This window comes from Sprattus sprattus (genome assembly GCF_963457725.1).
Source record: "Sprattus sprattus genome assembly, chromosome: 2".
Classification (NCBI taxonomy): domain Eukaryota; kingdom Metazoa; phylum Chordata; class Actinopteri; order Clupeiformes; family Clupeidae; genus Sprattus; species Sprattus sprattus.
Window position 1 is genome coordinate 37,441,956 of NC_137921.1, and position 26,136 is coordinate 37,468,091.

Genomic DNA, 26,136 nt, shown 5'->3' on the forward strand with positions numbered 1-26,136 from the left:
AAGATCAAAATGTGAGGCTCTACATAGAGTAAATGAACCATTCACAGGCTTGGGATGGTGAGTAAACTACTAGCTTTATACTGACACTCATAATGGTAACATATTGTACATTATTATCTAAATGTGACTATTTACTAGATGAAATGCATGCAGAGTAGAAAAAAAGGAATATTACCTGACAGAAAAAAAAAATCAGTTTTCAGTCCTGGTGTCAGGTTTATACATTAACACTGATCCAAAAACAGAGGTGCTGTCCCCAGAAATACATCAGCAATCACTCCAATTTCTTTGGTTTAAGATAACAACTGTGATTTGAACTCATGTGAACTGATAATATGTAGTATTTCGTCTTTCAGTTCAATAAAAAAACTTTGTGCTGGATCTAGGCTTAAGAATCCCCCTCCTTGGAAAGGACTGGGAGCTGGAACGGCTCAGACATACTCGGAATGCTTTCTGGCCGGGCTGTGGATAGTCCTGACCTCTTGTCTGTGGTGGTGCTGTGTGAATCGCGCCTGTCCTCTGTGTGATCTAGGAATGGACGTGATGAGCAGGACCCCGGCGATCACATGCAGGAAGCCAGCCACCCAGCCGATGAAGATGGCGTCACCGAACTCCCAGCGCGGGATCACCTCGGGCACGCGTTCATCGAAGAACTTTAACACTGTGGTGTGTGCTGCCACAGACACGGGCACCAGCCCTAGGACGCCGGACACCACACACAGCACCCCTGCAATGATCTTCAGCGCTCGCTTGGCGCACTGGCCGTCCTCGCCCGGGCAGCTCTTGATCTGGCTGAGCCCCGGCACCGCCACCAGCAGCCCCAGCATGCTGGTGCTCAGGCACAGGCACATGAGGATACGCGCCATTTGGATCTCGGGCGTCAGACCCAGGATGCTGTCGTACGGCCGGCACTCCAGGCCCCCCATGTCCTGCACAACGCATGTCTCCCACAGGCCCTGCTCGAAGCTCTCCGTGGGCAACAGCTCGGTGGACAGCGTCAGCCACTGGGGCATGAGGGTGGTGGCCAGGGAACAGAACCAGGCCAGGGAGCCCACCAGCACGCCCAGAAGCTCCAGAGCACAGACGCACGGGTTGCCCATGGTCGCAGCGTGCCCTTCGGTGGATGACTTGCAGTGTTCCTGCTCGCCTGGGTAGCACCTCAAGAGCTCTCCTCTGGGCTTTGAAGAAGGGAAAGAACTGAGAGGGAAGGAGAGAAATGAAGAGAGAGAACAAAAAGGAAAAAGAGGCTCGTCTCAGTCCCTGACCCCAGTGCTCGCCTCAGCCCCTTCACTGTCTGTCTGTCAGTCGTCTCCAAGAGAGCAGCACTTCATCTTGAGTGGCAAGGAGGAGGAGGAAGAGGAGGAGGAAGAGGAGGAGGTAAGGGACACTTTGACATTTTACTCCCTGCCCTCTTATTGCTGACTCCTGGGGGAGGTGTGGGTGGAGAGGGGGGGGGGGGGGGGGGGATTGTTTAGCCAATCAGCGCTTTACTCACTCATATCCCCTCATAGCTGAACCTCTCCTAACAGAGGCGGCCACATGGGATGCCATTAAACTGCAGACAGGATGTTATTAAAATGCAGATTGTTGTCATTACAGGAGTCAGGGATTGTGTTTGGTTTACTACTCTTCCTTGTTTGCATATTTGTCCATTCTGTTCTCTGTCTCTTGTTAAAGGGGGTACATCACCAGTGAAAGGACAGAAGACACAGAATGAAGGAATCCATGGGTGAAGGAAACTACACTGAAGTTATATGCTTGTAGCACACTTGATTCGTAAAAGACAAAAGTGAGAGTGAGTGAGAGAGAGGTGGACAGAAAGAAATAGAGGGAGGGAGAGAGAGAGAAGGAGAGAGAGAGCTTTTCCAGTGACTGAGTGTAAAATAGGCCTCCTAAGGAGAGCATGCCAAATTTGCAATGTGCATCACACCAAGGAGTCTTTGATACTTTCTTACCACAGTGAAGCACGTGCTTTATTTGATTCAGTGGTTAATTCCAGCCAGAAATGCTTTGTAAAACTTCAGACTGGCAAAAACACCAACAGGCAGTCACTGTAATAATTTAAGAATTTTGTTCTCTTGCAGCAATCTTGCCATTACAATTACCACGTGCAAGTCTAATGCGATACTACTGAGACAAAGCAAAAATAAAAGAACAAATCTGCAAGAATCTTGCCCTGTACAACATAATTGTAAGACTGAAGTCCTGCACAACAGTGCCAACTACATACAAAACAGCACACTAACAGCTTGGGTTATTTGAGGGAATGTCCATCCTACCTTTCATGTGCAGTGGCAACAGTGCGTTGGGAATGGAGGCATTTGGAAGCATGTGATTGAGGAGCGTGTGTGTGTGTGTGTGTGTGTGTGTGTGTGTGTGTGTGTATGTGTTTGTGTGTGTGTGTGTGTAAACAAAAGTATGTATTGTGTATGCGAAATGCAATGTCTGGTAGTAGGAGGCTGGGGAAGAAATTAATGACATGAAAAAATGTCATCAAACATGCAAACTCTCCCTCCCTCTCCCACTCATTCCCTTGCTCTCTCTCTCTCTCTCTCTCTCTCTCTCACACACACACACACACACACACACACACACACACACACACACACACACACCCATCGTCATCATCGTTATCACATTTGTTCTCCTCACATTTATTCATACTTTTCTCACACAAACACGTCCATTAATTCAGTCTGTGCTTCTAACATAATATTTGCATTATGTCTAGTCATAATTCTGGAACCTTATAAGTGTATTTCAACAACTTTCTTCAAAAGATCTTCACTGTTATTACTCCATGGGTGAGTGCCATTACAAGAACAGTTATTTTATTTTGTTTCTCATACAGTCCAATTCTTGCACGCAGACTTACAAGCATTGCAGTGAATTACACTAAGCATTTCTTTGCGTGTCAACAAATCTCTAACATGTATGACCACCCTTCATTGGACTTACAAGAGATTACATTGGAACAATACAACCTGGTGTTACTGAGCAAAATGTGTACAAATTGGCACCTTTGAAATGTCACTGGTAAGGTCAGGAGATTAGCAATGGGTCACAAACATCCAACTTTCCTTGACTGAAGCTGCCTGGTATTTTGCTGTTTGAAAGGAAAACCTAAACAACTATGTTTAGTCATGATAGAACAGTTAACTTCACTTACTTTGAGGTCTGCTTTTTAACCCACAGAATCTGCTTTAATGAACGGTTTAACTGCAAGAGATTTACTGCAGCTCAATGATATTATAAGCTTACAGTAAGTGCTGGCACAAGGACTCCAATGTGCTGCTTTCAGATTCAATATGAGACTGAACTTCTCTATGATTTGACAAAGCTTGCTTTAATAAACTTTTACGAGAGAGAGAGGCCTAAGAGAAATTATTTAGGGAACATCAGGATTAATTTGTTTGTTTGTTTGTTTGTTACATGAATGAAGCATGGGTCAAGCTGACCAACATTCTTCTTTACGAATACATACATTAATTAACATACATGTATTCTGCATCACCTTATTACTGATTTACTGACTGAGTTTGAATTTCTACACTAAATTCGCAAAATGCACAGCTGCTGACACAGTGGTCCATGGTCAGTATCTCTTTGGAGCCAGATGGGGGCATTAGAGTGCATATGTCTCCCAAGTTGAACAGCTGGAAAAGAAGCAAGAGGTTATTAGTTTAACAACGTAACAGAGATATACTGAATGTACATTGCTGAATGAATAAATATTATATTGCATCCCCAGTTTAGTTTGGCAGTAGAGAGGCACAAGTCTAAAAAAAATAATTTGGGGGGACCGGTTTTGACTATAGCAAAACGTGTCTTCAGTAAGGACAAAACATTCTCATGGTTTTGTCCTCACTGTGGTATGCTATTTTCCTTAGACCGAATAAAATGTTGTGATATATAATTGCTCCAGTAATATAAAACTGCTACGACCCTTAATGATTTCCGTCCGGTTGCACTCACCCCCATCTTCGCCAAGTGCTTCGAGAGACTGGTTCTTCCAACTTTGGAATCCCCTCTCCCTGCTTCATTGGACCCACACCAGCTTGCCTACCGCCGCAAAAGGTCAATTCCATTCTACCCTGACTCACCTGGACAGTCACAACTCATGCGTCAGAATGCTGTTCATTGACTTCCACTCAGCATTTAACAATGTGGTCCCCTCCACCAGCCAGCTTGGTATCAGCACATCCTTCTGCAACTGGACTCTGGACTCTCTGACATCAGGTGAGTCACCCAGTCTGTTAAATCAGACAACACCTCCCTCGCCACCACCACCACCACCACCACCACCACCCTAAACTCCATCGTGCCACAAGGATGCGCACTGAGCCCTCTTCGGTATCATCTGCTCAGTCATAACTGTTTGCCTGGTTAAGGCGCTCCAACACGGTGGTAGGGCTGATTAGAGTTGACGACAAAACAGCCTATCAGGATAAGCTTCAGCACCTGACCGCGTGGTGTGCAGACAACAACCTGTCACTTAAGGTCATCGAAGATCATCATGGACTTCAGGCAGGCTAGACCGGGCACAAAGGCTGTCAGTCAAGCTTCAAGTACCTTGGCATCAACATCTCCGATTATCTTACCTAGTCCCTGAACTCCTCCATCCCGGTCATAAACGGCCAACAGCGCCTGTGAGCATTAGGGAAGATCACCTGTCTCCCAGGATAATGTTGGACTGTTGGATGCTGTACCATTGAGAGCTTGCGCACGAACAGCATCTCATTATGATATGGCAACTGCTCTGCATCAGACCGTAAAGCAGTCACGCAGGTGGTGAAAACTGTATAACGGATCACCGGCACCCAATTAAGTATGTCACCCACCCTAACCATGGACTCTCCCCTCCCATTTGGCAGGAGCTTTCGCTGCCGCACCAGCAGGCTCAGGAAGAGCTTCTTCCCAGAGGCTGTGGCCTCAACAACACCACTCCAATAGCATCATTGCACTCATTACTGCACTGTTTACAGTACTTTAATAAACATTTTATGTGCACTATTCATATTTTGCACAGACTGAACCACAAACACTGTTCAAACAATTTTACTGTACATATCGACAACTGTACACGTTGTTTACTCTACATACTTAACCTAATGTACATGCTGTTCTTACTGTACACACAACCCATTTTGTCTATATCTGTCCACTTCTCTGTACACGTTTTAAAAATATTTAAATATATAATATTTGCATATCGGACCTCCACTGTACATAATATAAAGTAGCAGTTATGCTATAGTACTAACCTTTCCTGTACTTATCTAATACCTTCTTTTTGGACTTCTGGTTAGATGCTTAACTGCATTTCATTGGCTTTGTACAATGACAATAAAGTTAGATCTAATCGAATACAGAAGAGGCAACAACAGAAACAGCGCAAACTTAGGTAGGCCAATAAATACAGTAGGCTACATTTTATGTAGCCTACTAGTCACCGGGGGGCGCTCCTATGTCAAATTCATTTTTATCTTCTGACATTAGTCTCAAAGACTAGTCACTACACTTACACTAGTCAGCCAGCAACAGCATATCTTAATTCATTGTGAGATCTATATAATTTATTCTTATTAATAGAACCTGTAGAAGCGTATTATAAACCATCATATTAAACCTGTTTAAGAACAAATGAGTCCAGGACCATATAAATTAATTTCAAGTTTCTGAATAGCATTATTTGTGCGGCATAAAATATAATGTGCTACCAGGTTAATGAAGGCAATAATTTTACCTTTTCCTACAAATTATATTTTTTAACAAAATACCACGTAAGCGTTCGAAACTCCGCATAGCCTACTCCATGTGTATCCAGAATGGATACTTTGTTTATGTCACGCCTCTACCTGACATTTCAATCTGCTATTGTTTTTAAATCACTGTAAACTAGTTACCTTTTCTTCTGCCACTAAAACGCCAAAATCATGCGACTAACTCTATTGGACCAGCGGGCTCGTTTTAATCCTACGTTCTGTCTCGTGGGCACCCCTTATGCAAATATCCTTTGCCCGAATATGGACACCACGGAATGAAGTAGCCTATGTTCGAAGAGGCAAACATGGAGGGCCGACGCTGAGAGTCATGAGAACGCCGCAAAACTTTTTGGATAGTGGATGCAGGCAAGCCTGTGTCGTTTACTTGCTGGTGTATTTTCCAGTTATTTAGTATTTTCGTCGTTTAAACCACGGAAAGAAAATGTTTGTAATGCAGTAAAGGGCTGATCGTTGTTTTTTTGGAGAAAACGCAGGGGGTCTGGCGCTGGCAATATCCCCCTCAACCATCCCAACGCTATGCCGTGGGTGAGCAGCAACAAGCGAAGAGAAAGCTCGGAGCTGCCGCTGCCCGCGGGCTGGGAGGAAGCACGGGATTACGATGGCAGAGTGTTTTACATTGACCACAACACTCGACAAACTTCTTGGATTGACCCGAGGGACAGGTAAATGTTCGCTGTGAGCAATAAATCTCCACTACTCTATCAGGGAAACCCCTCTGATTTCGCTGTCGATTAAAGTCGTTAAGCATTAATCAATCGCATCCAGAGTAGGCTAGGACGCGAGGGCGGGGGCTTGTGATGATGAGAAAGTAGCCTGATTGCTTGCCCAAATCCACAAATACTGTGACTGATAAGGACTGTTGCTCTGTTTTGCCAAATCCTTACATTTTGTGCGAAGTGGTAAGGGTTGAGGTAAACATGGAACACTAAAGCTCCCAACGGGGGATTTTCTCAAGTTGTGTTATTCTCTGGCTGCTAATGTTTTTATATAGTTTATAAACAATACACAGAGGTTAAATATGACCTAAGGAAATTATTCAGCGGAGAAAGGCACGTTGTGGCGACTGTTCGTAAGGGAACTCGTTCACTGTTGTTAGCGAGACATGTCAGTGCAGTTGATCTTAACTGTAACTGTTGACTGGAGACGGTGGGTGTTTTTTCACGGATTGTCCGGATAGCTTCGCAAAATCTGCAACTTGTGGTGCTCCCTTTCAACCACTCCTCACTTGCCCAGCACATCTTTACTAGGCTACTGCTGGTCAGTTGGTTATTTTTCCTAATGCTCATTCCTAAAACTAGTTTCCCTTATCGCCCCTTTGAATAATCCCTTAGAGGAAGACGAAGAGTCTTGAAGTTGTAGGCTAGCAGGATCATTCATGCTATTTGAAGACCTGGTATGAAAAAGCCCTCTGAATATACAGCTATAATATGGCCGAGTAGCCTAGGCCTATTTCAAGCACAGTGTCTCCTTTTCAGTAGCCTACCAGGAGAGATTTGCATTCGACTTCACATGATGACATTTCTATAAGCAACATGCTAGCATAATAGTATTTTGACATGGCCCAACGAGGAAGAAAACATCCTATCACAAAAGGGTTAATTCTTCCACCCGTACAATCAAACCAATGAAACATGAAAACACTTCACCTCAAAAAACACTTTAAAAACATCCGCTTGAACTACTAGCTATTACAAAACCATTTGGTCTTGATCAGTGTTTTTATTAATGTAGCCTTACTACTTCTCTCTTCACTGACACAGGATAACAGATTGTATTGTGTAAGTCTGTTCCATAATGTGGTTTGTGCTTATCTTAAACACTGACCTTAAATATGTAACATTGCAATGTAAGCTTGAGAGGGATTTCCTCTGTGTGTGTGTCTGTTGTTATACTTGCTGATTGGTGTGGTCATACAGATGTTGGCCTACTGTTGGCCGCTGTCTCCTGTCATCACTATGTACAAACAGAGTTTTGACATTATATCAATGAGACTAATGTATAGAGTTCAGCTGGAGGATAATGTATAAAAGTTAGTCACCATTATCTATGAATAGTTTTACTAGCCATCCAGATTTCCTGTTTGGCTGTTCACACACAGCCAAATGGTCGAGTCTTTTTCTATGATCAACAACTGAACTATTAATTTGAGGGGTATAAAAAGCCTATGGCCTGCTTTAAAAAAGAAAAAGAAAAAAAATGTTTTATATAGCAAAATGTTAATGCAAACAGAGGCCAAATGAATGGGAGAATTGAACTGCAGCTCCCAGAGTTCCATGTGCAAATATGTGAGGAATGCTAGTTGGGCCAGTGGGAAAGCCGTAAGGATGTGCTGTGTTTTCCCCAGCCTAGAAACGAGCTAAAACCAGGCTTTCAGCAAGAGCCATTTAAACACACCGCTTCTCACCAAGCCCCGGGCCTCTGCTCAATGGGAGGGATTTGCTGCCGCTGGCAAGGTCACAGCTCTCGTTCTTTTTTTCGAGCTGTGGTCATTGACTTAAAACAATGAGCAACAATTTCAGCACCTCTGAGTGAGTGAGTGAGCGAGCCTGGCCTCAGTAGGATGACGAGTCAGGAGTAGATTGAATGCTATTGTATCCAGAGGAAGAGGATTATCAGCTAGCTCGGTTTTCATCAAGCATGTCTGTTTGGGTTGCCTTTGAGCTATAACAGGGAGTTTTTTTTTTAATTGTGCCTCTACTGACAGTGAAGTTAAAAGGCAATACATTTATTGTTTTAATAAGAAGGACCTCTTTAGATTGACAGCTTGTGAAAAGATGTGTGAATGCCAGACACTGCTCTAGGGCCTGAGACCTTTTTTCCACTCGTTTCAAATTCTACAGGTTGTACTTTTATTTATATATACACGAATGTCACAAATATCAGTTTAACAAATAAGGTTTAGGACCTTAAGTGTATTACATTTATAACCTGCAGCCCAGAGCCAAGAAAACGGATTACAGTACCCTCTCTCAGCTGGTCGTTTACACCTCAGCATATCCATGTGTGATGAGAGTTATGGAAGGGTTCATCACAGAGACAGTAGGGGGTTGATGCTGTGACTACGTGCTGTAATGTCCTACAAAAGTGAAGGATGTTTTTGAAACTAATAGCTATTACCAGTAGTGTACCTTCATTTTAATTACTGAAATACCTGCACATGCTGAAATACCAGCACAATTTGGTGGGGAAAGAAAAAGTGTAGAGCTAAATTTGAAGACCTTTTTGAGTTGTACTTTAACCCAAATCTAAGGCCAATTCAAGTCTCACTAGATTTGTTTTTAGCATTACAGGTGAGTATTTGATCAATTCCACAGCTTCTTATTGCCCTGGCTGTTTTTGGCTGCATGCCAGATTGCTGATCCAGCTGTATAGATTATGTACATGGCAGTTTCCCCTGGAAGCGTCACTTGCGACATGTCATTTGAATGTCATGAAGACACTTATCTGTGTTTGTCCCGCTGACTTGAGACACGTAGGTTACATGCATTCCACCTACAGACAATTGATTGGTAAGTAACCTCTTAATGGGGCTTCTGTAATCCTTTTAAAGACTTGTTGAATGTCAAAGCAATATCTGGGTCACTTAGGCTATTGTCCTGACTTGCTGACATTTGAGCACTAGATACAGCTGTTTGACAAGTGTTTTATCACACAAGTTCAGTCAGTCTTCGTCACCTTGACAGTCAAGCACTGTTTTAGTCATGGTGTGAAAAGAGTGAGGTTGCGGTGACATTGAATAGCCCATGAGGTGTGGGCGATGTGTGATAGATGCGCTATGTGGTATCAATGGCCACGGGTTTGCAGCGAAATAGATAAGGAAAAATCTAAGACTCATGGGTCCTAATTTCATTGATGGCCAGCGAGCAAATTCTGCTTCACGTGGACCTAAGCTGATTAAATAACTTGGCAAAATCATTTTCTATAGCTGTAGTTCACGCACTATGGACTTTGCTTGTTACTTTGCTCATTGCCCGTCCGTTTCAGTGAGAAGCCGAAAGGATGGATAGAGACCAGGGTTGGACTGTGTTGAAAAAACTGAGCTGTTTCAGACAGTAGCATTGATCATTGATCATGATTGGAATGTGATGTGTGTCAGAAGACAGGACTCTAGGCTGAACATTTAACTGTAGTTCACAGAAGTAGAAAGACACTCTGGAGGATTGTCCTTAAAATCCTCTGAGAATAAAGAATTAGCCAGGAAGAATGAGTGAAGATAATCTGTGAAAAGGGATCATCACTACTTTTATGGGCTTTGTTATTACTCAGCTTGCCACCTTGCTTTTTCTTTTCTGACCCCATAAAAGTCCTCATTAGCACAGTGTTTCGTCTCATTTTTACACTCTTTCATTTTTTCCTGTGTTGGTGATTCTTATTCACATTTTCGAGTTAGGCATAACATACACAAATGCAACAAGGGAGAAATGAAACAATAGAGAAAGAAAATGAGAAAATGTCCTTAAAGAAGGAGGTGAGGTAAGGTATGAGGCATGGGTACACTGGAAGTTGTGGTCTTTTCATGGCATAATGCCTCTTTGGTACGTTGTACTCAAGTTTGATTGCAGAGTAATTAATGAGTTGAAGTCACAGCTCCCAAACCGGAATAACAGTTTATACCCCCCCCCCCCCCCACCACTGGACAGTTGTGGTGTTGGTTGCCTTCATTGTGATGCTGCTCCTAGCCTCCTTTCTCTTTTGTTTTTGTTTGGAAGGAACGGAGTAGCTGACTGGAATCTAGATAAGAAAAACCTGATCTACTCAACGACTTTACCCCGCCCCCCTCCTCCTCCTCCTCCACCCCCCCCCCCCCCCCCACTCCAACCCCCTAACCCAGAGTCATATGATTACCAGCCTTTGTTACTTGCGGCTGATAGGACTCTTGACAAAATCTCATGTTACCGCCGCAGCCTGGAAACCTAACTTGGCATAGTGGGGATGGAAGAGAGGGAGGCAGAGCCTGCTGAGGCGACCACTGTCAGTGCAAGCTGTCTGGGAGATATTGTATCTCTGGGTGGTTTAAAAGAGAGGACTGTGGTATCTGTTGACTATTTGCAAGTGTCTGGTGTTTCAAATATGTGGTGACCACAGTTTACCCTGGTCTGACGTCGGTTTTGCAAAACAACCCTCCATGTCAAACATGTGGTCCTGCTACTCTTGGTCATTTTACTTGTTTTCCAGTTGCCTTCCTGCGAATTCTCTTCTCACTAGAAAACGGTTATAAAGTACAGCGAGAGACCGTGTTTATTAGTCCTGGTGTTGCTATACTCGTTTTAGGCGTCATGGGACAGGTCTGCTGAGCTCTTGCCTTTGGGGCCTGCTTTTAGTCAACTGCTGAGTGTGAGGACAGGCTTTCAGTATTTATTTTGTTTGTTTGTTTTTCCCCCCCCTTCCTTTTCTTTGGTTGGTGGCTGCCACAGTCCGCTAGAGAATTGTCCAGCACTATTGTTTGTTGGTGTTATCCCCTGGATGGTCAGATGTGCTCTGTGGTCGCTGGTGTGACCGCGTCAGAGGTGGCATGTGCCGTAGGCCCCACGGTCGAGGGAGGATTTTATTAGGTGGCACTGGCTATGTGACGGCTTGTAGTGAAAAGTGGGATCTGCGTGTGAATTCACTACGCAGTCACCTGGGAAACCACTGAAGCTGTCCTGTGAAAGAGGACTTCGTTCCAGCATATAACGGTCCTCTCTATAACTCTATTTTTCATTTTCACTGTCTCAGAACAAAGTCACAAATACACACTTGCAGATATATACCTCAATACATAAACACACACACATACCTACATATATATGAACATATATAAATTTGCCATTTATGGCATGTGAATTTGCTTATATCTGTGTGGAATGTCAGGTATTCCTAACAACATGTTTCTTGTAGTAAACACTTCTTTTGGTGGAACATCCATCTATATCCTTGTGAAGGGAGTTTTGTATGTAGGTGAGATCTGGAGTCTAAACTAGATGTAGAATTCTTACTATTGTAGATGACCCCCCCCCCCCCCCCCCCCTCCACATACTTTGGCAATGTAAAGGCTAACCACCGACTAAGGTATCTCTCAGGCCAGGCTAACCTCCACACCACCACCACCACCACCAATCCCCTGCAGATAACATGTTTTGTGGGATGAGGGAGGGTTTTTGTCCCTGAGGAATGAGCACAATGTCAGGCATGCCTACACTAACGCCCGGGCTGGTTGTGGTGATGCTGGTGGTGGTGGTGGTGGGGGGGCTTCTGTCCGCCAGCGGCCCCAGACAAAGCTGCCCAACAGAGGCAGTTCCCACGTGGCTCTCCCCTCCCTTGCCCTCCCCTCCTGGCCCCTGCGTTCAGCTCAGCTCAGCTCCACTCTGCTCAGCCCAGCTCCGCTCCACTAGCGCTCTGCCTCGGCCGCCACCCTCCTTTATTAGCTCTGTTATGCAGCGGCCGCTGCCGGCCTGCCACTCCGCAAAGGGAGGCCTTTATACGTGATCACAAAGCACACCAAATTAAATTATTCTGGAAAGGGGTAGCCGGGTTGCCCCAGGCCTAAAGGTTATTCACAGGCACTCAAACGTCAACCCGCTCCAGCAGCTGTTTTGCTTCTCTAGGTGTTTTTGTTATTGGAGTGGGGATTTTTTTACCTCTCTTGTTTTCAGCTGGGTTGTGAAGCTGGCAAATATGCCATTGTCACATCCACTGTTATACGTTGTGAGTGTCGTAGTAGAAGTTTTAGCACCATACACATCATTGTAAGGGGTGAGGGGGTGTTGTTGTTGTTCCTGTTTTTATAAAATTTCTATTAATCTTTTATCTACACAACACTTAACCATACTGATCTCACATCTCTGGACTTGAATACACAACATGTTTTTAAATTCCACTTTTGATATTTCTACATGTATGCTGGCTTTGTAAATCCAGGAGAAGATCTAACAGGCAATTCTGCTATTATTTCACTCCGGTCTTCCCAAGGCCTCATTGTCCAGAATGTTCTCCCCTCCCTCTTCCCCTGCCTCCCTGCATTCTCTGCTGGATCCTGACACAGGAAGCTGGACAATTCCGAAACTCCTAAAAATGCCAAACTGCCGCAGTGTCAACAAACACAGGGTTGCTCCTTGCCGCTGCGTTCTTGAGTCTTCAGGTGATGAGTTTTATTTTTTTCTCTCCTCTTTAGCCTTGTCAAATTATGGGAACGTTCCAATGTTCAAAATGAATCACTTGTAAATCAGTTTTATTAGCTTCATTTTCCATGTACAACATTCAAAACCCAACCCCGTTTTACCTCCTACTTGCTCAAATAGATTTTTTTGGTTTCTGAGACATTACTGTCCAAGTGGCATGGGTCCCGTGTTCAAAGACGGGTCAGAATTCACAATTCTTCGGTTGATTTGTTGATTTGTTGATTCATACTTGTGGCTTAACCCCGCTTATTCCTCATTGTTGGAAATCAGTTTGGCTCCAGGCGTGTAATATTTGGCTCTGAAGTGCATCGATAATCGGAGCCCCTTTGCTGACGTGAGGAAGAACACCAACTGGGGGAGAGGGGGGTGGGGGGGTGGATTTCTGTTGTCATCTCAGTGAGCATGGCTGACACTGTGATCCAGAAAGTCAGATCCACCCAGGTTGGTATGTGTTAATTAACCCCGCTGGTCTGGCCCCCCTGGCTACCTACGTCTCACTCCGGTAGGCCTGCTCACGGGTAATGCCGATCATGCCAGGAATGCTAGCCGAGCAGGATGTGCCAAACCCGCTGTGCCAACTCTGTGTGGCTGTGCAGTCTGTTTGTCATGGCATTAGTTTTTCAAGAGTCCTCACACCATGGTGTCTGAGGAAAGAGGTGATGTTGGAGGTGAAGCGTGAAGAGGAATATTTACCTCCACCCCTCCTCCACCCCATGCTTTGCTTAGGTACACTCTTGCCTAGTTGGTGTGTCTGCGCACTTGTCTGTGTGTGTGTGTGTGTGTGTGTGTGTGTGTGTGTGTGTGTGTGTGTGTGTGTGTGGACACACGCTCCAGCTCAAACTCACCAATTTCCTACCAACATACCACCAATCTCACACATCTTGTCCCTGAGACGCTTTCAGAATGATTTCTGACCAGGGCTGGGTCTTAGCGTTAGTGTGTGGAGAGGGGAGAAGCGCCTGGCCAGAGCCTGCGGCCTGCTGGTTCCCATGCAGTAGCGATGGGGGATCTAAAAGTGTCTGGAGACAGAGATGCCGCGCTCCGTTAGGGGTGGCATGCTACTTATAGTAGGCCTATTTCCATAAGATGGTGAACATAATAGAAGGAGGGGAAGGGCTCGTCGTCTCTGTCTGCCTGACATGCTCAGCTGCCGGAGCTGCTTCCCTGCCCCTTCTGAGAGGGGGCTTGCATAAATGGCATTCCTCCCAAACTTGTTTTCGCATCTCTGCTTTTAAACCCAGAATGGAATTTTTAGACGGGGGCACTTGTGCACAGGAGGCTGAACTGAGCCATGTGTATTTCTGTGTGTGTGTGTGTGTGTGTGTGTGTGTTTTTGTGTGTGTGTGTGTGTGTGTGTGTCTGTCTCCTGGGCAGAAACAACAGAGGTAACAGTATTCGTCAGACTGGCCTGGCGTGGCATGACGTTATTTGCAGCGCGTATTGCAGCTTTGCGAAGAGTTAAAAATGGTGGCCGTTCGAGCATTTTCCAATATCAGCTCATGCCCATGTATGACCCGGCCTATCTTGGTGTACGGCACATTTGTTGTTTTTAGTGTCACGCATGTGATGCTCTTAATTCCCAGAGGTCAGGCCCAAGACTTTTTCTGGCCTGGGGGCCTCAGTTGTTAACGTTTTGGGCATGACAGCAATGTTAATGCCGCACATTAATAGCCAATAGCTGCGCTTTTTGTCACCGAAGCTTCACTACTGAACACGCTGTAGACAGATGGGAGGATGTGCCCACAGCTAATTCGGCCCCGTGATTGAATGCTGGGAATCCAGACCTCGGGGAATGTGTCCGGTGTGTGGATAGAGCTTTGTGTGTGTCTGTGTCTGTGTGTGTGTGTCTGTGTGTGTGTGTCTGTGTGTGTGTGTCTGTGTGTGTGTGTCGGTGTGTGTGTGTCAGTGTATGTGTGTGTGTGCGTGTGTGTCTGTACGTGTGTGTATCGGTGCCTGTGTGTCTGTGTGTGTGTGTGTGTGTGTGTGTCTGTACGTGTGTGTGTGTGTGTGTGTGTGTGTGTGTGTGTGTATATGCATGCCCCTAGGCTGTCTCACCCCTGGTGCATCTGTAGCCATGTGAATGTTGGTCGATCTGCCCCTGTTTGCCTCAGCTGAGACAATGGCATGACATCAGTACCACACGCGCCCCCTTTTATAAAAACATCCCACAGCAGCGAGACTGCAAGTTGCCACAGCAACAGGTTGTGCGAATGAGGGCAGCGGGTTAATTAACCCAGTAAAAGCAGACCCATAATATTATACGGAGCTGATCAAACCGCATGAAGGGGCTGTGGCTGGGCAGATGGCGTGCCAATTTATTAAAGTCTCCCCAGCAAAACCACACTGCTGACAATCGCCAGGCCTTGTATGCTACTGGGTTCGCCATCCACGAAGAGCAGAGGAGGGCGAAGCGAGTCCAAAAGCATTAAAACACAGCCTCCGGGGCGACTATAATTAAGTTTAACTAGGGGAATATTATTTTTAGGGAAAGCATTCTCGACGAGGAATGCAGAGGGCTGTTGTTTTGGAGCATCTTAATTTGCAGGCGGAATGTCACTCCCGCCTTTGTTGTCGGCCGGAGGCCTGAGCGGGACGAGTAGCACGGCATGGCGCGGCGGAGGGGCCAGGCCAGGCCAGACCAGGCCAGGCAAGGGCTCCCAGTGCCACGGGCCGAGGAGGGCCCACGCTCCAGTTTCACATGGCACACATTCACAGGCAGCACCAGGGTCGCCCACCCAGGATAGAAATACCCACAGTTGGGGGGCAGGGGTTATGGGGTTAGAGAGAGCAACTGAACAAAATGCACATCTTCTAAGTAAAGTGCGTTTGGAACATCGTGCTATTCGTATTTTGTCCTGACCTCACCCTCACTGTGGTATTTTCCATATGTGCTTCGACCAAAAGAAGAATGAACAGCAGTCTTCCCTCCACTAGAATGTTTTGGAGACAATCAACACTCTTTAAAATTGGAAGAAGTGGACCTCTTGACAGTGACAGCTGATGGATTTTCAAGTGCCCAGACACTTGCTGCGTAGACATTTTTTGTTTACAGTTTCAGCGTACAGGATTTATAGGGATTCTTTGTCTCTCCAAAGAAGTCAGTAGCAAAGTATTTCTCTCTTTTTTTCCCTCAACAGAACATTTGTTTGTGTAGTCCCACAGTCCATGCCAGGGAGTTACTTCAATGCACTAGATGTTAATTCAGCGTTTTCAGTTAGCATTTTTTTCTGATAAATCTTTGAGAAATTCCCAAGACTTACAATAACCTTGGGCCAGTAACCTTTTTCCTTCTGCTGATGGCGGCATTTGGGAGTTATGCACGCTAAACACTGTGAGATTTCTCCTTCTGGCTACACTGGTTTCCTTTCTGGCAGAGAGGCGTGGTATGAGAATATTAACTCTCTCGGCGCAGCCAAAGGTCTTGGAGGGAAAAAAGCTCCCAAAGAACAGCCTCTTTGAACCATAGAGTGATTTACTGTACAAAGGTGAGACTTCAAGCTTGCACCAAATCTGGTTGGTGTACGTCTGAGGTTGTTTGTCGAAGTAAATAATGTCACACTCTTTTGGCACCTTTGGACCAGAACCTAAAAGGTAGTTCATGCAACTAGCATTACTTCTCTTGTAGGGTAATGTTTTGAGATTGCAAGGCTGATATTAAATCACTCAAATAATATCACTTTCTGGTTGGTTTATGTTTCCAGACGAGGTCTAATAATTTCCAGTTCTGATTGTGAGGCCCAGATAGCATGGTACTTACAGATGCAGTGGCAAGGGTAGATGAAATACACCATAATTGATCATATAGTGTAGCGATGTAAAATCACTGACTGGTTGTTGACATTGGTGTCTGTTTACGAATGCACTGCCTCTTGTGATCGTCGGAATAAGGGAGGAAAACCCTGAGAGCTATGAGTGCCCATACCTGATTTCCTGTGTGAGTCCGTCAGAATTCCTAACAGACTACTTTTATAGCTCACCAGCTTTGCGCACTTGGTGATGTAAGCGATTTGGTTACTATTCTCAAAGGCCAGTCGGTTCATCGTTATTATAAATCAACGGAACTTCTACTAGAATCCATGCTTATTGTCGTAATTGTCAATTAGTTCACGAATAACTATTGACCAATAAATTAGAAACATAAAATGATCCATCAACAGAATGTTGGACTGATGGACATCTATTAGCAGTGAGAAGAGCCCACGCCAGAATGTGTTTTTGTGGGGTGTTTATTCAAGCGGCCTGGCTAGCCCCATTGCCTTTCCTTCTCGCTGTTTCCTTCTCGTTACCAACTCTCCTGTGACACCACTTGGCAGGGACTGGTCCACTGTCACAAGACTGCGCAACAAACCAAACATTCAGGGCCTCTTTCCTCCTCTTTGCTCACATCTGACAGAGAGAGAGAAAGGAAGAGAGAGAGACTAGGGGTTTCTCTTCTTCTTCTCTCCCATCCCCAGGGGGACTGAAGGGCAGCTCAATGATGCTCTGTTCCTCTCGCTCTGACGTCACCAGTCTTCCCAAAGTCTCGCTTGTTTCATGCACCGCTGTTGTATAATTTTCTTTTCTTACTTGACTCTCTAAGTGGGTGTGATTCAACTCGAACTGTCTCTGAGGAGTGAAAAGTTCTCAGCAAGATAAACATGCCTGTTCTTAAAGTTCATAAACTCTACTCCCAGCTATAATTATATAATGTGTGTGTGTATATATATATAATTACATACATTGCTGAAGCTTTAGAACAGGCTTGACACAATGCATGTCCTTTAATGCCAAAACGATCCCATGTACTGTGTCGTCTCTGAGATTAACTGTGATCATTTAACCCTAAACTGACACTCCTTCAGGAAGTGTCAAGGTATGTAATGTTTATCTGAAAGATTTCATTGTTACTCTGCCTTAATATGTGATGACAGGCATCTATCCTAATGTTTTGTGTGTTTTTGTGATGAGCATTTGATCCAGTACATTCCTGTCCTATTTCTGTCTAACACACAGGTCTTCGTTCTGTTGTTTGGGTGAACTGCGCAGTTCAAATGTATCCCCATCAGGACAGTGGTGCAAATGGAAATATATAGTTGTCTTTGAGTTTCATGATGCTCTGAGTGGCCCTCATCTGCGTCAATCACACACACACACACACACACACACACACACACACACACACACACACACACACACACACACACACAGAGGTCACAAACCGGGCAGGTTCCTACACGGCGTCTGCATAGCAAGCATACCATGGCAGGATGGCCCAGCGTTGCCGTCTCTTGTGTAGAGAGAGATTGATGGTCATCTGTGAGCCGGCAGGTACTAGGGCTGTCAGCGCAATTTTTAGTGGCATGACGGCAGATTAGGCTGCAGCTCACTCACTCGCTCACTCACTCACTCGCTCACACACACACACACACACACACACACACACACACACACACTCACTCACTCACTCACTCACTCACTCACTCACTCACTCACTCACTCACTCACTCACTCACTCACTCACTCACTCACTCACTCACTCACTCACTCACTCACTTACACACACTCACACTCTCACTCACACACTGCATGGTTGAAACCGAATATAATCATTTGCCTTGACTGACAGAACTCTTTAAGGTTGAGTGATCCTCCCGTACTACGACCTCAGCAACTGTCAGCCAGAACTTGCCTCTAAGTGTAATCCCAGCGTAATGACTTTTAGCCTGACTGAAACACCTGCTGGAGAATCAAAGGCCTGGTCCATCACTTGTCAAGAGCACTCTTTCAAAAGGTGTTCCACAAAGCGTCTGCTTTTGTTGTTTTTACACAAACCCAAGCCTGTACTGCTGATGTTATATCTTATACTTGACTGTAACTGGTATGAACCCTGTGGGGCAGATGTATGTACATTAGAGAGCACAGCTTAAACAGCCAACTGACCAGTCCGCAGACACTGCGTGCCTTTTCATTTGACACTGAATGTACTAAACCTGCTGCTGATCACGTGATCGCTGCATGTCGCGGCCCTCTAAGTGTAATTTGCGACGGCCGCAACTGAACAGCATCATTCAATTATGGGTGCGATTCAATGGAATCATGGAACTGTAATCAGTCCCTTATTTCAGTCTCCTCCCATAATTTTGCCCAAAACGCCCACTTTTCCCACGCCCCGAGCATGCTTGCACATGTCAATAGAGTGCAACTTGACATTCTGCACTCCGCTATCAGACAGAATGCGGTTTTAGCCATGTGGGGTCTGTACATACCATACCATGCCATGTTCTTAGCTGCAGGTTTTGACAAAATTACACCGTAAATGGGTGCATGTTAGTACATCTTCCCCTGTGTGTGTGTGTGTGTTGGGGGGGGGGGGGGGAGGTGTATGTATGTTAAGGTTCACCAGTGGCTGATGTCATTGTCAAGGCATGTCTGCTCTTTTTCTGAGAAATGCTTGTCAGTCCTTGCTTGTTAAATCGGTCGCCTGGGTGCGAGCAGCACGCTGGCAGGCGACTCCCAAAAGTCTTGCGCTGCACCTCAGGCCGCCAGAGCCTCCTCCTCCTCCTCCTCCTCCTCCTCCTCCTCCTCTGCCGCTCACCACTACTGCTGCTCAGGTTACTGCATAGCAGCGACGCGACCAGATCGACTGGCTGCTTCTGTTCATTTATTAGACAAACAAGGACATGCGCTTCCTCCGGGGCCTCAGCAGCTTAATGTTACAACACCGTGTGGATGGGTTTGGGAAGGGAGTTTTACACGAAGAGCAAGTGACTCATAGTGTCTTTGAACAGCTGTTGCTCAAGTCATTATGTTGAAATGTGTGTGTGTGTGAGTGTCTGTCTGTCTGTGTGTGTGTCTGTCTGTCTGTCTGTCTGTCTGTCCGTCTGTCCGTCTGTCCGTCTGTCCGTCTCTCTGTCTGTCTGTCTGTCTCTGTGAGGCATTAAGATCACTGTCATTTCCCCAAAAATGTATTGATATTTCTTTTTTATAAAGATCTTGAAAACTCCACTTTGCTCCCTGGGTCTCTTGGATATATCTCTTCTTGAGGGTACACCAAGTCTAATCTGTTCCAGTTCTTCCGTCACTGTGGTGGATGGCCCTTTAAATTTGATAACCCTGGGATGCTTGAGGACGCGCTGAATCAACACCATGCTTTCGCGAGTGCTTTACATCAGTTCTCTGGCTGGCTTGTGGCTGAAGTGGTTTGCTCAAGCACACAGGCTTTGGTGGCTTTTCACCCCCACCTCCCCAAGAAGAAAAAACCACAAACACCCAAAGTACAAAGCCATCAATCAATGTTCTCCACTTGAAGAGCCACGAGGACAGAAAAAAAGAGAGAAGAGCGAAGAGGCAAAGTGAACCGGCACACCAAAAATTGATTTACGGGGAGCGAGAGAGAATGGGGTTTGTTCTGGGGTGTAGAGGACAGGCCAAACCGAGGCGAACATCTCCATGAATAGTCCTTGGTGGGTGCGCAGAAACCACACCATCTTCATTTGATGTGAAAATGGAACATCTTCTATCAAGGTTTATTGGACACTTACATGTCATTGGATCCTGTCCAAAGTTTTTTGGAAGTGAGGCTTGTGAAATTTGTCTGACATTTTTTTTGTGAATGTCTCCATTTCATAACAAATGTCGTATTTAAAGATACAGTATTTTCAGCATTTAAATGAGGTGGGTTTGTTGTTGTTGTTGTTTGTTGTTGCTGTTATATTTTTTCTAATTTGTAATTGTGTACAATACATGGAAGTGCCCTTTCAATCGAGTCACAGATGTTGACATGATGATAAATGTCAAAATGACATGGAAAAAGAAACTAGACGTTTTATAATTTCACACAATTCTCATGACTTGTGTTCAGATGTCCAAACAAGATCAACTCTTTTTCTTAGCATCAGCCATTTCCATTGTTGTCTGCAGGTTCAGATACACACATTATATCATTTTATCAGTTCATTTGAAAGCCCAGGGAAAAAGAGAAAAAAGGTTTCAAAAGGTCTTACTGCCTTGCCAGTTGACTTTCAGAAAACTAAGCAAAATTAGCACAAAGGAACTTAAAAAAAAAAAAAAAAAGTCATCTTTGTACTGGTCGCTGTCTTCCACAGTTTGCAGTAGTCTACTCTCCTCCAGCATTCCCTCCTTGGCCCGTGTATGAATGTGTTTACGGGCCCTTTTCTCGTCAGTGTCTCTACTTCCCTCATTTCCCACCCCAGAGGTTGGATCAGCAGATGCTTAGCGTCTGAACACGCGTCCATTTATTTATTTATTTTCTCAAGGAATGCTGGGCATTTTTCACATGCCACTTGTTGTTGTTATTGTTCCTGCGCTGTGGCTCGCTACTTCAGGCTAGTCGTGAACTGTTGACATAAGGTTTTGAAAATGAAGCAGTCCAAATGGATGAAAACACATGGTGTATTTGGCAAAAATAGAACGTTACACACCACAAGAATGCGTTTGACATGCCTCGTCTTATACTAGCCTTGCGCGTTTTGTAACCCAAAGTGTGTGTGTGTGTGTGTGTGTGTGTGTGTGTGTGTATGTGTGTGTGTGTATGTGTGTGTGTGTTCTGTGCAGGATAACCAAACCCCTGACCTTTGCTGACTGCGTGGGAGATGAGCTTCCCCTGGGCTGGGAGGTGGTGTTGGATCAGCAGGTGGGAGTCTACTACATCGACCACATCAACAGTAAGTCCACCCCTGTGGGAGGTCCTCCCCAGGCCGACCAGACCCATAGCTTTGTCCCGTAGGTGTAGAGCCAGAGAAGTGAGTTTTAATGTCCCCCAGCAGAATCAGCAGAAACTATGAAAACAATGTTGACTGAACCTGTTTTGATTTGAATTGTTGGACAGACAATTATAGACAAATACCTGAAATAACTTTGAATCCAGCTATTGTTTTCATAATTTCTCTTTTCTATTGTCATCGTCCTCCACTCTGTAAGCCCTTTGGTTTAGCTGAGCTGTTAAGCCTACTCGTATTGACGTCCTTTTGCCAATAAAGATGAAACAAATGATGGACGTAAACACAGCCTTATCTGTTTTGTCATGAGCAGGTTTACAAGTTATCTTATCAAGGTTTTCAACTGGATGTTTAGGAACTAGCATATGTTTGTGTGTGTGTGTGTGTGTGTGTTTGTGTGTCACTTTATTTTACACATTTCGATGCCTGCCATGTCGCACCATGTCTGACAAACCCCCCCCCCCCCCCCCCCCCAGCATGTGACGCACTGTCTGCTGTCCACTCCCGGTGCTGAGTCACCTCTGTTTCGAGTGTGGTTTTATCCTCTGATGTCACAGGGACGTGTGTGTGTGTGTGTGTGTGTGTGTGTGTGTGTGTGTGTGTCTGATGTCACAGGGACCTCCCATCCTTCACCTCTGCCTCTTGCACTCTGACTCAGTATGCAGGCAGAAGATCTGGATGCCTGAGAGGGTGGATGTCATGCATGCATGGCCCTCTTGAGTGTACCCCCTGTCATGCTGTTCTTTCAAACACTCATTGTGTGTGTGTGTGTGTGCTGCTGTCTTGCTTTTTCTGGTGGTAAGGCTTTGTGTATGGCAGTGGTTCGGTCCTGCAATGGGTGGGAAAAACATCCAGAGGAAGTGGACGGCCCCGTACCATCCTGTTCATGGGGTCACTGAGACGTGTGGAGATGATATGTATGTGAGCATGTGTGAGGCCTGGCTGCAGGGCCGGTGTCCGTCCTCTCCGCTTCTCACAGAGTCCATCCTCTCAGCTAGTCCAGGCTGCCGCAGTCGTTTGGGAATGCTGGGCGTTGCGTCGGAACTGTTTCCATGCGTAATTCGGAATTCTGCAGCTTACGACTGCAGCATTTCCATGAAGTCTTGGGAATAGTGGGAAAGATGTTGGAATAATATTGGTGTTGGAAGTTGAGGATACTTGGAGTAAAATGAGTTTTCCTTATGGTTGGTTGGTTTGGTTTGGTTAAGGAAAGAACGATTTGGTTGGCCAGTTATGACAGGCTCATTCATCAATGACTCAAGAAGAGTTATTGTCAGTTTGTTATGGTGATAGGCTCGGTTTATTTAAGAAAACAAGTTGGTTGGAGTTCTTATAATTGGGGGGCCACGATAGCCGAAAAGCCCCCCATTTACGGGCTTCACGGGGACACAGGTTCAAATCTGGCCTGCTGTCGTTCTCCCGATCCTCTCCCCACGTCTTCTCCGCCTTGCTTCCTGTCCACAACTCTTCACTGTCCGGTCCAAATAAAGGCAAAAAAGCCCAAAAATAAATCTTATAAAGTAAAGATGAGTCGTTGTCTGCATCTATACGATTAGAAGTTACCTCATAGATCTGTGGATGACAGACCATGTATCAGTCTGAGAACGGCATGTTGATTAGGTGCAACAGAGGTGGTTACGAAAGTGCAGACAGAGAATGAAGGAAATAATCAGCATTCTGCCACCATGTCTGAAATATGTTATCATGAGAGGACTTTTGGAGTCTTGGTGTTATCGGCCATTTCCGAGTCTGAGATGTCTTTGGAATTAATTAATGAATAAATGAGAACTAACAGGAGCACTGAGGAGTCTGAGTTTTTCACACCCGTCGAAAACGGTGGCCACCAGTTCCTACCTATTTCAACCACTAATTTAAGAAGCACATATTTATCAGGAGCGATCGAATACCTTTTTATCCCTGTGTAAATGTGGTTATGCTATTTGGATAGTCTTGTTTCTGGATAGCCTGGATCTGTAAAGAATGAAATAGTTGTCTACTATGCAAATGTACTCTGCCTGTCAAATATCAATTACTCGTAACTTGACCCTAACTTTAATTCTCTACCAACACAAACCCCAAACCTAACTAGCACCAAACCTAACTAGCAATTTTTACTATTATTATTTACTATAAGTCGAGTCTGTAGAAAAATGGTCTCACGACTGTAATGGAACTGTGGGCTACTGTGTCCCCATCATTGCTCTGCTGGTCATGTCTGAGGGATGGTATGGGAACGAGTGGCATTGAGATCTACCATTTTCCCCACGCCCGCACAGAGACCACCCAGATCGAGAACCCGCGGGCACAATGTCGTCAGGAGCAGGAGCGCATGCTGAAGGAGTACCTGGTGGTGGCACAGGAGGCGCTCATCGCCAAGAAGGAGATGTACCTGGTCAAGCAGCAGCGGCTGGAGCTGGCCCAGCAGGAGATGCTGCTCTTCCACCAGCTCTCACAGGAGGACACACACTCCGTCACCAGCTGTGAGACACACACACACACACACATATATTTATTTTTCTAAATATATATATATATATAGTTTATATATATATATATGTACATATCTAAACATCTATATATCTATATCTCTTTATCTCTATCACACACACAGTTACATACACACACTCACATATAGATTCACCTACACACACAGAAAGTGTTTAAACCCTCCTGTCGACACTTAGACAATTAACACATGCCAGTGCTTTTTGATCTCACTCACATGCTTACTGATTTGTACTCGTGCTTGATGTTCACACACCTCCTAACAATCTTGCAAGCCATCAGATACCCTGCCCTCACACTCAGATTCACAATGCAGAAATGTAGGAGCTTATTTAGATACACACAGGCACACACAAACATTATCTATACAAATGATTCATTTATTTACATAAGCACATACTGTGCTGATGGCAATCTGAATCTGTTATTATATATCAGAAAGACTGTTTTGATGCACAGAGAGAAAATACTGCTGTTGTGTCTCTTGTAAGGGGAAATCCTGTTGGCATGCCCTCATATACAAACAACCATGTAAATATAAACAGGCATATACACATGCACACCCACACACACACACATACACACACTCGGGATAAACACACGCAACATCCGCTGACTTGCTAAGAACTTTTAATCACAGGCTTCTGGCGCATGCTCTATAAATATAGTATGGCACAGTTTCACAAGAAAAGCCCAGCACCATCTTAACCTCTCTGGGAGGCAGAGTCAAGGGCTTTCTAGTCCAAGCAAGAGGCCAAAGTCATCCATCTGTGTGTCATTCACAGGGAAAGCCTTCCCTATTTATTCACCATCAACTTCACCCATCTGTTTCCACATCACTTTCCTTTTTTTCTGAGTAATACTCTCTCTCTCTCCCTTTACCCCTGCCTTTTTCCTCTCTGTCTCTGTCTCTCTCATTTTCTCTCTTTTTTTCTCTCCCGCTCTCTCTCTGTACCCCTCTTTTTTCATTTTCTCTTTTCTCTCTCTCTCTCCCCCATCTCTCTCATTCTCTCTCTTTTGTCTCTCTCTCTCTGTCCCCCTCTTTCTCATTCTCTCTCTTTTTGTTCTCTCTCATTCTCTCTCTCCCTCTCTCTCTCACACTCCCTCTGGGCCTTTGTTCACCTTCTTCCTGCTTCGATGTACCGCTGTTCTCCTCTTACACCCTCCCCTCCTTTTCCCGTTTTACCTTCCCTTTCCTGCCTCCTTCCTCCTTTTTTTCTCTCTCCATTCACCTCTTCCTGCTTCACTCCCAGCCTCTATACCTCTTCTTTTTTCCCCGAAAGGAACCCCACCCTAACTTGCCCCCACCCCAGAACATCCAGACAGATCCAGTCCCTCTCACACATAGATAGAGATAGAGAAAAAGAGAGAGAGAGAGAGAGAGAGAGAGAGAGAAGAACGAAGCGAAGTATCGCACACAAAAGGCCCTCTATCAAAGGATACACGATCTCTCACCTCAACTTGTGTTGTGGTTCTGTCTGTCAGAGTGGCGGAGTTTTGTTTCAGCATTTTACTGACCCTCTTCCTCCCCCTCTTCTCTCTTTCTCTAATTTTTCTCTCTCTCTCCCTCTCCCTCATATACAGCACACTCTGGCTCTTCTTCAAATGCTAAATACGACCCTGACCAAATAAAAGTGGAAATTGCCTGTAGGCGGGAGCGGGTAAGTCATTATCGCCGGAGAACAATACCTCGTATGTCAGGTCTTCTGACGACTTTGCCCCCCTCCCCCCCCCCCACCTCTCACCACCTCCACCACCCCAGCCTAATGCCCCATCCTCCCTCCACCCCAACCTAATGCCCCATCTTCCCTCCATCTCAGCCACCTCCATGGGCCCCTCTCCCATGAGTAAGTGGAGAGGGGTCCAGCCCATGGCCCCCACGCCACACACCACCCCCTACCTCCACCACCCCCACCCCCTCCTCAGGGCAGCCTCCAGTACTGTGTGATCAGGAGAGTGAGTCAGCAAGCC

The 26,136-nt window shown here is 45.4% G+C and overlaps 2 protein-coding genes across 3 annotated transcripts in view; one reads left to right on the top strand and one right to left on the bottom strand.

Annotated features, from left to right (window-relative positions):
- Positions 1 to 431: 431 nt before the first annotated feature.
- Positions 432 to 1,100, bottom strand: cldn33b (claudin 33b; the record flags this gene model as incomplete). Its single annotated transcript, XM_080833097.1, has 1 exon — positions 432 to 1,100. One exon carries the CDS (start codon positions 1,098 to 1,100, stop codon positions 432 to 434), a length of 669 nt encoding a protein of 222 aa, XP_080689223.1.
- A 4,977-nt stretch (positions 1,101 to 6,077) lies between these two features.
- wwc3 (WWC family member 3) overlaps positions 6,078 to 26,136 on the top strand; it is a 48,246-nt gene continuing 28,187 nt past the window's right edge. For both annotated transcript variants that reach the window (XM_080860450.1, XM_080860451.1), the window contains exons 1-4: positions 6,078 to 6,448; positions 21,497 to 21,606; positions 23,937 to 24,140; positions 25,750 to 25,826. In XM_080860450.1, coding sequence (XP_080716576.1) covers positions 6,303 to 6,448; positions 21,497 to 21,606; positions 23,937 to 24,140; positions 25,750 to 25,826 — 537 coding nt within the window. In that variant the 5' untranslated portion in view covers positions 6,078 to 6,302. The remainder of the gene's footprint in view (positions 6,449 to 21,496; positions 21,607 to 23,936; positions 24,141 to 25,749; positions 25,827 to 26,136) is intronic.